General features: G+C 37.3%; 1 protein-coding gene across 1 annotated transcript; it reads left to right on the top strand.

Annotated features, from left to right (window-relative positions):
• The first annotated feature begins 8,169 nt into the window (after window positions 1-8,169).
• On the top strand, window positions 8,170-10,257 carry LOC115972059 (beta-carotene 3-hydroxylase 2, chloroplastic-like). The gene is made up of 8 exons (XM_031092208.1): window positions 8,170-8,307; window positions 8,442-8,728; window positions 8,813-8,872; window positions 9,005-9,076; window positions 9,363-9,497; window positions 9,735-9,860; window positions 9,965-10,021; window positions 10,134-10,257. Exons 1-8 carry the CDS (start codon window positions 8,190-8,192, stop codon window positions 10,206-10,208), a joined length of 930 nt encoding a protein of 309 aa, XP_030948068.1. The 5' UTR covers window positions 8,170-8,189; the 3' UTR covers window positions 10,209-10,257.
• Window positions 10,258-14,885: the final 4,628 nt, after the last annotated feature.

Genomic DNA, 14,885 nt, shown 5'->3' on the forward strand with positions numbered 1-14,885 from the left:
GCAAAGAACCCCTCTTGGGGCAAGTTGGGGCCCAATTGGGAGGGACCATACCGTGTCACATCCGTGGCCGGAATAGACGCCTACTACCTAGAAGATTTAGATGAAAAAGCTGTACCTCGACCATGGAATGTAAATAATCTCAGAAGATATTATTATTAATGAGAATGGCTTAGCACACGTTTTCTTTCATGATTATCCGCTGCTTGCTGGGCTACTGACAACTATTCATAGTTTTAAACAGAACCCAAGTCCTACATGGCTCCTCGGACCACAGACTTAATTATTACTCCAACAGAACCTAGTCCTGCATGGCTCCACGGACCACAGACTAAGGGGAAATTAATACTTAAGGCAACTATTCATAGTTTTAAACAGAACCCAAGTCCTGCATGGCTCCTCGGACACAGACTTGGGGGAAATTATTACTCATAAGTTTTAAACAGAACCTAGTCCTGCATGGCTCCACGGACCACAGACTAAGGGGAAATTAATACTTAAGGCAACTATTCATAGTTTTAAACAGAACCCAAGTCCTGCATGGCTCCTCGGACCACAGACTTGGGGGAAATTATTACTCATAAGTTTTAAACAGAACCTAGTCCTGCATGACTCCACGGACCACAGACTAAGGGGAAATTAATACTTAAGGCAACTATTCATAGTTTTAAACAGAACCCAAGTCCTGCATGGCTCCTCGGACCACAGACTTGAGGGAAATTATTGCTTATGGTAGATTGGGAGATCATTACTTAAAGGAAACCATTTTAATACGTGCGCGCAGTCTGGCACCATCGCAACCCTCAGATGCGCAGCCCAAAAACCCATTTTATCTTGACCGTTTACTTGTATCTACATCGTTGCGAATGTTTAAAGAAAAAAAAGAAAAAGAAAAAAAGAGCGTTACTGGCATACACCCGTAGTAAGCAAAACGAACGTTTTATATTAGTACTCCGAGTACATTAGAAAGAGAGGTCCGTACAAAAGGATAAAAAAAAATATAGGACGACTCTCATTTTCCAAAAAAAAAAAGAAAAAAGAAAATAAAAGAGAGAAAAACACAAAGAGCTAAGCCTGGGCAGGAGGATCTTCTTTTGACCCGGGCTGAGGGGGAGGAACCTCTATGGAAGAGTCCGTAGCATGATCTTTCGCCATATCAGGCACAGGTGCGGCGCCAGGCACCACCAGATCCTGCTCAGAGGCAGCTTGGACACCATCAGGTTGCGCTCGGATCTCCTTAGGATATAAAATGCTCTCGGGCAGTCTCAGCGCCGAGTCAGCAGGAACTCCTGCAGCGTCGAGGGCACGAGACCATGAGATATCGCAATACTCCCGGCATACCTCGGGGATCTCCTCGGATAGCCTAGCCTCCGTCTCCTCGGCCCCGAGCTGGCGAGCGGCACTCTTCTCAGCCTCTGTGGCCTCTCGGATCAGTTGGGCCTCCTCTCTGACCCGTCGCAGCTCATCCTCGACCCTTTGCAGAGCGGTCTTGAGATCCTGCACTGCCTGTTTCTCGGTCGCAAGGTTAATCTGGGTCGAGAACAGCTCCTTGCGCTGGTCCTCCACCTGGGCCTCAGCACTCTTCAAACCAGCCTCTGCAGATTTGCGCCGGTTCTCCGACTCCTTGAACTTATCCATGAGTTCAGCGTAATCGTGCTGAAGGGACCCCAAGGTTTTCTCCGCCTCCGCTCGCGCCTGGTTCTCGACCTCAGCCCGACTACTGTTACCACGGCAAAATTCCTCAGCCACGAATACCTGCTGGGTAATCTACAAACGAAACAAGATTGCTGTAATCTAAGGTCAAATAAATTAATGAAACAGTAAAAGGATTACTTACCATCGCGAGATCCCTTTTAAGGGATAGGAAGATCTCGGGCTGAGAGAACCGCCTATAAGCCTCTATATCTCGAGGAAGGAGTAGGGGCTGCTCTAAGGCCTTGGCCACGTACCCCGCCCGGCCTCGATTGTACTCTCGGATCGAAACATTGTAGGGAATGGCCACCCCATCCAGCTCCAATCTGGGGCCCCATACACGCGGGGTAGCACGTACCTCCGCAAGATTCTCCTCGTCCCGACTCTCCGAGGAGTTGCCCCTTCTGCTCCTTGGCGCGCGAGTGGTTTTTTGCTGCTTGGTCGGCTGGGCAACCACCTCGCCCTCCTCAGGAGTGTAGGCCGGCCTTTTCTTCTTTAAGTCCGGATTAACCTTAAGGCCAAGATCTGAGGTGTCCGTGGGGGCCACAGGAGGGAGGGTCTTGCCCTATGGTGGAGTTGGTGCCTTCGAGGACTGTCCTTTCGACGACTGGCCTTTCCCTCGGGAGGCCATCAACTCCTTAAGAGTTTTTCCTTTTCCTGCCATGGGCTCTATCTCTTCGTCCGAAGTATCGTCCAAACAGATAACGACGGAAGGAACACCCACTGCAGAATGTCGGTCCCGCTCTCCTTCGGGATCGGAAGACTCCACCAAGGGGGTCTGCTGAACTTCCTCCTCAAAATAAAACTCGTCTATCTCTTCTTCAAGGGAAAGACGAGACGATTCGGCCTCCTCTTCAGCCTGAGCAGCAGCACCAGGCTCGTTTGGCGGAGGTAACTGCTCTGCTAAGTAGGGATTCCTAACACCGGGCAGCACAACTGGTGGCAGATCGTGTTCAGCTAGGAACCCGTCCCTGGACACGTCAATCCTAGCCAACCTCGGACTGCTCGCCCTTATAGCGTGACCGATAGCCTGGAAAGAGCTGCTCAGAGGTTGATAGCCCAGAACCAGATGGGCCGCACGCAACTGTCCGTCCTCGGAAACGTAAATCTCTGATCTAAGAAGGTAGTTCAACGCTGGCACGTTCACAAAGTTTAGCCGAGGAGCGACGTGAACTTTATCTGCAAGCAATCAAGGAAAGCGGGGTTAGTTCACAAAGTTTTCCAATTACAAAGAAAGCAAGAAAAATAAACCCTCAATACTAAATCCTTTCCCAAAAAAGGATCGATCCTAAAAACGCCGCACCTGGGTTTCCTGCCCGAGTTGGACAATGAATACCGTCGAACCACTCCCCAGAGGCAATCAGGAAGTCATTCTTCACGGTCTTATTGGATATTGGGAGACAAGAGATCAACCTAACATCCTCGTTCCGGGATTTAAGATAATACCCCTCATCCCCGAGGCGGTGACATTCGTACAGATAGGCCACATCATGCCAAGTAAGGCCTAGATTCATCCGCTCGTCTAAGACATCTACATAGCCTAGTATCTTGAACATATTCGGGGCACATTGATACGGCGTCAACCTATGGTTGAACAAGTATTCTCTTGTGATCCTACGCATGGGAAGTGTCATCCCTCCCTCTATGAAAGCAATCATGGGGATAACGACTTCTCCCTCACGCCTATCTGTCAATATTCCTTCAAGAGGACAGTACCGTAGCCCAACCCCTGGGGGAATGTGATATTTAGCCCTAAAGGCCTCCATAGCGGCTGGGGTGTTTACTAACTTCTCAAATCTACCCATCTGGACTTAACCGGGGAACAAAAGTAAAGACTCAGAAAAAAAAAAGTAGAGTCCGAGGAGGAAATTGAAACAGCAAGATGAACGAAATGTACTGGTACCTTCACAAAACGTTCAATGAGACGCCTGGGAATCTCTCGTGGACGAAACGCTTCACAAAAACGGCTACGATGGCGTAACGGACGCAAGTGTTCGTGTATCTCTGGGGTTCGATGGAGATCTCTGGAAACCTCTAAGGTTTATGAAATGCAGATAAAAGAAGAAACTGAACCCCTATGACGTCTTATATAGCCAGGAGGAGAGAGAAAAGGTCACTCCTACCTGAAAATACAAGAAAAAACGATAGCCGTTCGATCTACGCCACACCGTTGGATGAGGGAACATAACGCCTCCAGAAGTTAATGGCCACGCCTCGTAAATTGCAGCGCGTCAGAAGTAACGGTCCGCACGTGCGCCACACGCTCTCCTTATTTCCACCCTCTCCCAAACGTCAAAACCCCGTTTTTATCCTCGAACAGAGATAGAAACCGGAGTTTTAAGGGGCTATTGTGGGGCCCGGCCCAGAAATAATGGGCTATTCCTAATTCAGGCCCGTCCGAGGAGCGTCCTGTCCGAAGAGAAACCACGCATGAAGCATTACTCAATCCCAATAAACGCCAAGGAAACCTGTCCGAGGAGAAACTCCTCCTCGGACATCACGAAGCCCAGACGAGGAACTCTCCCCAGCCACTTCAGTTCATCCTCCCAACATATAAAATGAATAAAATCCAAAATATCCCATGGAGAGCTACCACCACATTAATTGCGCCCCAACCACCCTCTTGGCCGCATTAATGAGGAAATGACCCCTGAACAGTACCGCCTTGGCCTCTGCAACTCACATGGGGAGAGATGAAGGCGTCTGATGGGACAACCACTCAAGTAGGTGCTTAGATAGTCAACAAGTGTAGGGTTGAGATGAGAGAAGGGAACTATATAATGTAGTGGAGTCCCTTAGAGAAGGGGACGAAAAATTCTGTATGAGGAACTAAAGAAATAAACTTATACGTGAGAGATCTATTCTGGTGTTTTTATTTTCTGCAACAATGCTGTCCATGTATCAGACCGAATAGACTCACTGAGACCAAGTTCTTTGACCCATCCTCTACAAATATTTATTGTGGGTTGTGCTTTGGGCCAGGGCCTGATCAATCGAATTTGGGCCAGGAAAATCGTGCAACTACACTACTCTTAAATAAATTTATTAGCTTTTTTTTAAAAGAATTATTCTTGATGATGCAATTAAAAAGGTGTCTCAGTTAGATTGATTTATTAAATATTTGTTAGTTTTCTTTTCAAATAGTTTTGAAAATAAAGTAGGGGTATAATAGAAATATTAGTAAATTAATGACTTTTATTTTTAGAAACATGAGCCCCAATTAGATTGATTTTTTAAATATTTGTTAGTTTTCTTTTCAAATAGTTTTGAAAATAAAGTAGGGGTATAATAGGAATATTAGTAAATTAATAATTTTTATTTTTAGAAACATGACAGTATTTTGGGACATCCCAAAATGGAATAGAGGACAAATAAACTAGGACGGAAGGAGTATTTGTTTTCATATCTGTCCTTTATGTTTTAAACTTTTTATTGTACAAATTACAACTAACCCACCTGTTATTTGGCTAAAATTTAAGTTGCCTACCCGTGGTTTAAAATTTGACACTTCACCTACCTGAGGTTTGACCGAAATTTAAATTGTTTACCTGTAGTTTAAAATCTCAGGATGCAAGTGTTCCATTGGATTCTTTTTGATCTTATTTGATCTTTTATTTTTATGTTTTTTGTGTTTTTGGAGAAGAGAGACATAAAAGTGGAGCAAAATTGCATATTTAGCTTTGTTTTTAACAGAGGTTGGTTACAGAAATCTAACTGATCTAACCTTAAGTGAGTAAAATGTCAAATTTCAAACCACATGTAGGTAACTTAAATTTCAGTCAAATCACATGTGGGTAAGTAGTAATTTCCCATTTTTTTATTTTAATATTCATGTTTGTTTCAGTTTTTCGTTTGACCTTTTATAATTTAAAATATTCATTTTCATGAAGGGTTAAAATAAAGTATCAAAATTCATTCAAAAGATAATAATAAATAAAGTGTCAAAATTTAATACAAAAATAAAGTGTAAAAAAAAAAGTACAATATTTGAAGCAAACTACTATAATACTATACTCTGCTGGCTATAGAAAAATTTACCATGTGTTTGGTATATGTATCCTCCCTCTTACATGGAGTGAACCATACACTTATATTTAAATTTTTATTAAAATCTTACGAAATTATATATTTTTAAATATGTATGATGTACACCCCTCTTACATGGAGTAGATCCCATGCACACTAATATTTAAATTTCTTATTAAAATTTACCAAATTATATCTTCTTTAAATATTAGAATATAATTGTATAATTATAATATATTATTATAGATTATACCATCAAAAGTTAAATGTTATTTTTAAATTATATTTATATTTAAATTTTCTAATAAAATCTTACCAGATTATATATTTTCTTTAAATATTAGAATATATAGTTTTATGTATCACAATCATAATTAATGTCTATTAATAATTACAATAATAATTAAATTTTATATTTAGTCAAATAATAAAAGTGAAAATTTTATATTTTGTTAAACAAGTCATGCATTAATTGCACAGATTCTTGACTAGCTGTTAAAACTTTGATTAATCAGTAAAAAATTAAAACTTTGATACGCTGGATTTACTAGATATTGATTGAGTGTTTGTTCTTGAATACTATAAATGTATACTCTCTCCTCTCATATAATTGTGAATCTCACTAATCTATATATATATATATATATATATATATATAAAACCGAAACATTTGCAGACACCACAATTTTCCACATCAACACAATATTTAAAAAATAAAAAATAAAAACAAAAACATTATAACTCCTCAAAACCCTAGCAACCTTACCCCTCTCTCAAGTTAAGAAATATAAAACCACGGTTTCTGCAAACTCTCAAAATAAAAACATTATAACTCCTCAAAATCCTAGCAACCTTACCCCTCTTAAGTTAAGAAATATAAAGCCATGGTTTCTGCAAACTCTCTCTCTCCAGACGTAGGAAGCCCTAAACGCACGGTATAGCATTCAAGATCTACAATGTACGGTATAGATTTTAGTTTATAAAGTTCAACTTTTGTAAGGTTAGTTTTGTTTATATATTAATTAATACATAGTACTTTGTTCACCATTGAATACTCATATAATAAATTTCCAATTCAGTGTTCAAGAATTAAACCAAAATTCTAACTGTGCTATCATAAAATATTATTATTAGTATGAATTTTATGGAGTTGCGGTGTTTAGGAATTAAACCAAAATTCTTTTAAATTATCTATATTGTTTTGTCCTCCGAAAATTCTCTCTTTGATTTTAGTATATTATGTTTCTTAAACTATAGAGAGATTTTCTTTGGTTTCTGCAAACTTTCTTTCTCCAGATGTAGGAAGCCCTAAATGCACGGTATAGCATTCAAGATCTATAACTCACGGTATAAATTTTAGCTTATAAAGTTAAGCTTTTCTAAGGTTAGTTTGTTTATATATTTTGATAGAGAAACATGTTCAATGTGGTACGGCTTAATAATCGCATTAATAGCCAATAGTTAATACCATTTGCAAATTCAATTCATGGAGTTGCAATTTTCATTAAATCTTTCTATGGCTTGAAGCACTTGCATTTTAACAAATTGGACATGTCTTTAAAGTCCTTTTATTTCTTTGGGGGAAAAAAAAAAGAAAAAAAAAAGGAGAGGATATGTTAAAACTTGGCATCATCAACTTATAAGAGAGGATATGTTCTTAGATGGTAGGAATAGGACAAAATGGTTACACGTTTGTTACACCTGACTGCCAAAAATTGCTCATAAAGATGTATGCACATGATCTACTTCCCTTTGCTTTTAGTGAAAGATTAAATGCACGCCAATGTTGAGATCAACCACTCTAAAAAAATAGTCTGTGCAATCATAAAATATTATTATTAGTATGAATTTTATGGAGTTGCGGTGTTCAGGAATTAAATTTTAAGGCTCAATTGCACAATATGTGTAAATTCTTCAGAAGACTACTTTAAATAGTAAGTCAATGTGTCTCTTACATTTGGGTATTAGTTAGAATTATTTTCAAATGATTGTACCAATAAAGGTAAATGTGTATAAATTTTGTTTAACTATCCCGTGCATCGCACGGGTTAGCGACTAGTTAAATTTATAATGAAACTCATAATTTATGTGAGAATAAATAATACACATTTATAACATTCTCGGAGTATTTAATAATTTTTTGGTGTAATCTTTACATGGCATGTATTCTATATGTCCACTTCCTGTAGTTACTGGCTACTTCTCCATGTTAATTAAAACTTTCACAGATTCTCGAACCCTGCGTCGTCCCTTACGTTTGATTGCTAATTTTTCTCACAAATCAACGCCATGGCGGTCAAAATATTGGAAAACAAACAAAAATGAAGATTCGTTCACCTCATGGCGGTCCCAAAACAGAAGGGCACACTAGTAAAATTACCAGACCAGCAACGTTGTGCGTTTTGTATAAAAACGTATCCATTAATGTAAGAGAAACAAAGAAAACCATATAGTTTCAATAATAAAAGACTCCCATGGCAACCGGAGTTTCGATTACTACTTCAAGCTTAATAGCGCACCGTTTCAAACATAAGACTTACTACCAGGTTCCAAATCCCTTTTCTAAATCATTCCCATACTCTCTTATGGTCCGTTTGGATTGAGAGAGAAGAAGGGAGAGTAGAGTAGAGTAGATTTAGTACAAAATTAGCTTATTTTTAGCCAATTCTACTCTACTCTCCTCTACTCCCCCTCCTTCCCCCCTCCATCCAAACAGGCCATTAAAGCAACCCCACCAACCCTTTTCCGTAGAAAGAGTTTTAGCTTGAGACTATGCTTCGTCAAGGAAGAGATCAACACAGAGATTAGTCAAGTTCAGAAAGAAAACGCAGTCCAATACGTTGATAATGATATAAGGAACGAGGTAACAACAACCTCACGGGTTGTGTCAGAGAGATTATCGAGGAAAACATCAGAAAGATATACGTACCTAGTTTCTGCAATCATGTCCAGCTTTGGAATCACTTCCATGGCTGCTATGTCTGTATATTATAGATTTTCTTTGCAAATGGAGGTAACCCATTTTTTATATATATGTTTTTTGCTTTTCTCTTCGTTTAAATATATGGGGCTTAACTTAATCAATTCTGATGATTAGGGTGGAGAAATTCCACTAGTGGAAATGTTCAGTACATTTGCTCTCTCTGTGGGTGCTGCAGTAAGTCTCTGATCTTCTTCTTCTTCTTCTTCATTTTTTTCTCACGCCCAAAACATTTTTGACAGTAATAAATGAACAAGATCTATGATAATATTATTAATCATAGTTTTCTGGGTGTCCTTGATTTTTCAGGTGGGAATGGAGTATTGGCTAAGGTGGGCTCACAGAGCGCTGTGGCATGCTTCATTGTGGCCTATGCACGAGGTCAATCGCTTAAAAAAGTCTAGCTAGCTAGTTCACTAGTTTCAAAGAGAAATTGAATCCAATCATTGCATGATTCTTGATTTGTTTAGAGTGCACGCGAATAATAAGATTAATTTACAAGTAACACATAAAAATACGTACATTTGAATCAATTTAATTAGACTGAAAGTTTAATTTCAAGCCAGTACTTTTTTTTATTTTTTTAAATTGTAGTTGAGCTGCAAAGTATTTAGTAAAATTGATGTTGACCATGGCTGATTTGGTTAATTTGGCTTCATTATTACAGTCCCATCACCGACCAAGGGAGGGTCCTTTTGAGCTCAACGATGTTTTCGCCATGATCAACTCGGTTCCAGCAATTGCTCTTATTTTTTACGGCTTCTCTAACCAGGGTTTGGTTCCAGGACTCTGTTTGGGCCTTGTGAGTGTATCTCCCTTCCAATGACGTCGTTTTCTATTTTGGGTTTCTAAAATCCTTGTCGTGGCCAAATCTTATTGGCCTACCTTACTTTGCTTTATTAATTACGAAAAGTTGGCTTTTTGAAAAGACTGTCCAATCCAATGTTTCACCACTTCTCTTTGTTTGACACGTTCCCCTTATAGTTACTTACACTTTTTTATTTTTTAATGTTTTGGAATTTTGGGACTTGAAAAACAGGGTTTAGGACTCACAATGTATGGGTTGGCCTACATGTTTGTGCATGATGGACTTGTCCACCGTCGATTTCCAGTTGGGCCAATCGCTAATGTCCCTTATTTACAAAGAGTTGCTTTAGCCCACCAAGTAATAAACTTTTTTTCCCCCCAAATGATATAAAAACATTGCTTTTCAATTCTTTTCTTTCTTTCACTTGCTCATTGTTTCTCTTTTTTTGGTTGGAAAAATAGCTTCATCACTCGGACAAATTTGATGGTGTGCCATATGGGTTATTCTTGGGCCCAAAGGTGACCTCTCTTTCTAATTCTTTTGTGTTTATGTGGTTGACTTGTTAATCAAAATAAGGATGGGTTAATACTTAATAGAGGCGTGACTAAATTCTCCTTTATGCTATGGCAGGAACTAGAAAAAGTTGGGGGAACAGAAGCGTTAGAAAAGGAAATTCAACGAAGGACTAACCAATCCAAAGTTTGATAGTGAAGTGTAGCAGTGTGATTAAACCCCTCTTGTAGTGATCTTATAATAGTCAATTATAAAAATGGATTAGTTCTTTTGTCATTTGGTGAATAAAACTATAAAAAGGCATTCCTAATGATTCATTTGTACAATAGTTTGGGTGAGTGGAAAATGTCCTCGCTCCTCCTTTCATTGATTAAGTGAATCCTTTGCAAAATGACTTTGCTTTGTAGGACAATCAAATTAAAGCAATTTCAATTTTGTTTCGATGTACTATATAGTGATTCACATCATGAATGGCAATTGAACAAACTAGATTCATTTCACAAGTAATTACATCATGGTCAACTTGCATGTGAAAAAAAGTAATCTAAGCGTGCGTTTGCCTAAGGATTATTAGGTGTTTAGCGTTTTTTGGTTGGGTCCCACGGCACTGTTTACGACCCAGCCAAACTTCAAAAAACGTGAATAAGCAAGTTAGCCGTGGGTCCCACGGCACTATTCATAATTTAAAAATTATTTTGTTATAGTGTTTTCAGCAATAAATTTTCAATTTTAAGCAAAATAAGCAGTATCTAAACAGATCTTAAATATTCCTTCATGACTCTTTTTAAAAACTTAATTTCCACAATGGATAACTCTAAAAAGCATGTTGTTTGATTGGTGTTAGAAATGGTTACTTTCATGGACTAACCAAGGTAGGTTTAATTGAAATTCAGCAAAAAAGAAAAAGAAAAAGGTAAGTTAATTAACTACCAAATCCATTGTTTCTCCACCAAATTGAGATTGATCACAACCGCACAACCTTAATCATACGGTTCACATTGCAATCATCATACTGTGCGCTTTCTATTTATGGACTAGCTTTTTATTATTATAGCTTATTTCACAAGTAATTACATCATGGTCAACTCGCATGTGAAAAAATGTAATCTAAGCGTGCGTTTGCCTAAGGATTATTAGGTGTTTAGCGTTTTTTGGTTGGGTCCCACGGCACTGTTTACGACCCAGCCAAACTTCAAAAAACGTGAATAAGCAGGTTAGCCATGGGTCCCACGGCACTATTCATAATTTAAAAATTATTTTGTTATAGTGTTTTCAGCAATAAATTTTCAATTTTAAGCAAAATAAGCAGTATCTAAACAGATCTTAAATATTCTTTCATGACTCTTTTTAAAAACTTAATTTCCACAATGGATAACTCTAAAAAGCATGTTGTTTGATTGGTGTTAGAAATGGTTACTTTCATGGACTAACCAAGGTAGGTTTAATTGAAATTCAGCAAAAAAGAAAAAGAAAAAGTTAAGTTAATTAACTACCAAATCCATTGTTTCTCCACCAAATTGAGATTGATCACAACCGCACAACCTTAATCATACGGTTCACATTGCCATCATCATACTGTGCGCTTTCTATTTATGGACTAGCTTTTTATTATTATAGCTTATTTCACAAGTAATTACATCATGGTCAACTCGCATGTGAAAAAAAGTAATCTAAGCGTGCGTTTGCCTAAGGATTATTAGGTGTTTAGCATTTTTTGGTTGGGTCCCACGGCACTGTTTACGACCCAGCCAAACTTCAAAAAACGTGAATAAGCAGGTTAGCCGTGGGTCCCACGGAACTATTCATAGTTTAAAAATTATTTTGTTATAGTGTTTTCAATAATAAATTTTCAATTTTAAGCAAAATAAGCAGTATCTAAACAGATCTTAAATATTCCTTCATGACTCTTTTTAAAAACTTAATTTCCACAATGGATAACTCTAAAAAGCATGTTGTTTGATTGGTGTTAGAAATGGTTACTTTCATGGACTAACCAAGGTAGGTTTAATTGAAATTCAGCAAACAAGAAAAAGAAAAAGGAAAAGGTAAGTTAATTAACTACCAAATCCATTGTTTCTCCACCGAATTGAGACTGATCACAACCGCACAACCTTAATCATACGGTTCACATTGCCATCATCATACTGTGCGCTTTCTATTTATGGACTAGCTTTTTATTATTATAGCTTATTTCACAAGTAATTACATCATGGTCAACTCGCATGTGAAAAAAAGTAATCTAAGCGTGCGTTTGCCTTAGGATTATTAGGTGTTTAGCGTTTTTTGGTTGGGTCCCACGGCACTGTTTACGACCCAGCCAAACTTCAAAAAACGTGAATAAGCAGGTTAGCCGTGGGTCCCACAGCACTATTCATAATTTAAAAATTATTTTGTTATAGTGTTTTCAGCAATAAATTTTCAATTTTAAGCAAAATAAGCAATATCTAAACAGATCTTAAATATTCCTTCATGACTCTTTTTAAAAACTTAATTTCCACAATGGATAACTCTAAAAAGCATGTTGTTTGATTGGTGTTAGAAATGATTACTTTCATGGACTAACCAAGGTAGGTTTAATTGAAATTCAGCAAAAAAGAAAAAGAAAAAGAAAAAGGTAAGTTAATTAACTACCAAATCCATTGTTTCTCCACCGAATTGAGACTGATCACAACCGCACAACCTTAATCATACGGTTCACATTGCCATCATCATACTGTGCGCTTTCTATTTATGGACTAGCTTTTTATTATTATAGCTTATTTGCTTTGATAAGAGTACAATATATAAAATATGTAATTGTACGCTTACCAAAGCAAAATTAGTTGAAAGAAAATAAACTAAACTCAATCTTGTTAAGTATATAGGAATGAGTGAAGTCTCATATTGTATAATGATGAGAAAAATTAGTAGTTAATAATCATTAAGCATAAACTCATTGGGATTAAGCCTTTCAGATTAAAGTATGTTTCTATATGTAATATTAATTACTCAAGGAAGTTCTCCAAGGTTTTTATCTTCCTAACAAGTGGTATCAGAGCTCATGGTGGTGTAGGGCAAAGGTGGCAAGGTCATCGAGGTTTCTTTCATAGTCGGAGCGGGAATGGGGTGTGTGTACTTGAAGCCCCATTGCAGTTGGAACGGGGATAATGTATTGCACCAAGCAAGTACTTGAAGCCCTTTCGCAATTGGAGTGGGAATGGTATATTGCACTAAGCAAGCCCACACAAATGATATTGGAAAAGGCCCAACAAAGGAGTAATATTGCTAATGGTGGTAAGGTGCGAAGTTCCCATGGAGGATAAAAGACATGTGGGGTTGACACATGGAGGCCCATGGATGATGCACTAGTAAAGGAAAAAGCTCATTAAGTAAGAGGGAGCGAGTAAGACTTATTCATGGCCTATAGAGAGGTCTTGAAACTCACAAAGAGGCAAAGACTCACACGTGAGGGGAAGATTGTTGGATATACACGTGTGAGTGAAGTCCCCCATTGAATAATGATGAGAAGAATTAGTAGGGTTTTTTTTTTTTTTTTTTTTTTTTTTTTTTTTTTTTTTTTTCATACAAGATAGAAATTCTACTTGAATCTAACTTAAGTGTATATGTGTGTAAAGTTCCCTCCTGGAGATTTGAATCCCGACCCTTACCCCCCACACCTTACAAGTACTTTTTGACATTGAGTAAAATAGTAGTTAATATAATATAATTGAGTACATATTTATTGAACTTAGGCTTTTTAGGTTAAAGTGTGTTTTTATATATTATATTAATTACTTAAAGAAACTCTCATGTTTTCAACAAATCACACTAAGAATCCGTGCCCATCTTATTTTAGGGTTTTATATGTGATGATATTGGACCAACATGGTGCTGTATAGCATTTTCCATAAACTATATCTATATATATATATATATATATATATATATATATGTGATAAAATAGAATAGAAGAGTGGGTGTTTGTAGTGTAGGTGATGATTTAATTTCAAATCTCCTCCGTATATAATATACGTCTCTATTATATGCGTAATACCTTCCGTCATGACTCATGGGGAGCAAAATTGTGGTTATAGCAATTGTATCGAGCATCAGATTCAAATCTCACTAGTGAGTAGTGACTGATTTTTTCTTTTTTCTTTTTTCTAAAGCTCATCACTATTCACTAGTGACGTTTTTATATTTAATTTTTTCTATATTATTTTTTCTTCGGCTTGATATATAGGTGTTGCTTTGCAATTTAAGACTAACTAACGTAGAGTAGTAGGTGTCGATATTCCACAGCAATTTAAGACTAGCTTGGTGAAGCTCATGCCACCCTTTTGGCTCTCAAGATGTCAACATTCCACAGCCTCTCTTATATTTAGTTTGAAAGAGATTTCCTTAGGGTATGATATATATAACTACTACTATTCATACATTTTAGTTCTAAAATTATAATAAAGTGAAGTGTTATATGCATATGAAAACAAAGAGATTAGCTTTTTTTCAATTTTTAATTTTTATAAAAGTCACGTGCAAATGAGAAGTTTGTATTTTTAAAAATATCTTAAATTTAAAAATCATTACAATTGCTAAGAAATAGTTAGAAAGAAATAGGTAATTCTTTTTTTTTTTATGGAAATGGGGTCTTATTTATAAGTAAAGTGAAAGCTTGAATTTGTGTGCATACACAAGAGTTTGTTTAGACTCCCAATTAAAAATTATGGCTCGGTTGCTTTTACTCTAACTTATCTAAGTGCGGAACAAGAGTAAATGAAGCACAATAAACCGATAGAACTACTCTAGTGCATAAACATGAACAACAAGCAATAAAAGTAAAGCACAAGAGTAAGAGAAGATAGATGCAACCACAAGATAACACCAAGACGT

Source organism: Quercus lobata, chromosome 12 (assembly GCF_001633185.2).
Source record: "Quercus lobata isolate SW786 chromosome 12, ValleyOak3.0 Primary Assembly, whole genome shotgun sequence".
Lineage (NCBI taxonomy): Eukaryota > Viridiplantae > Streptophyta > Magnoliopsida > Fagales > Fagaceae > Quercus > Quercus lobata.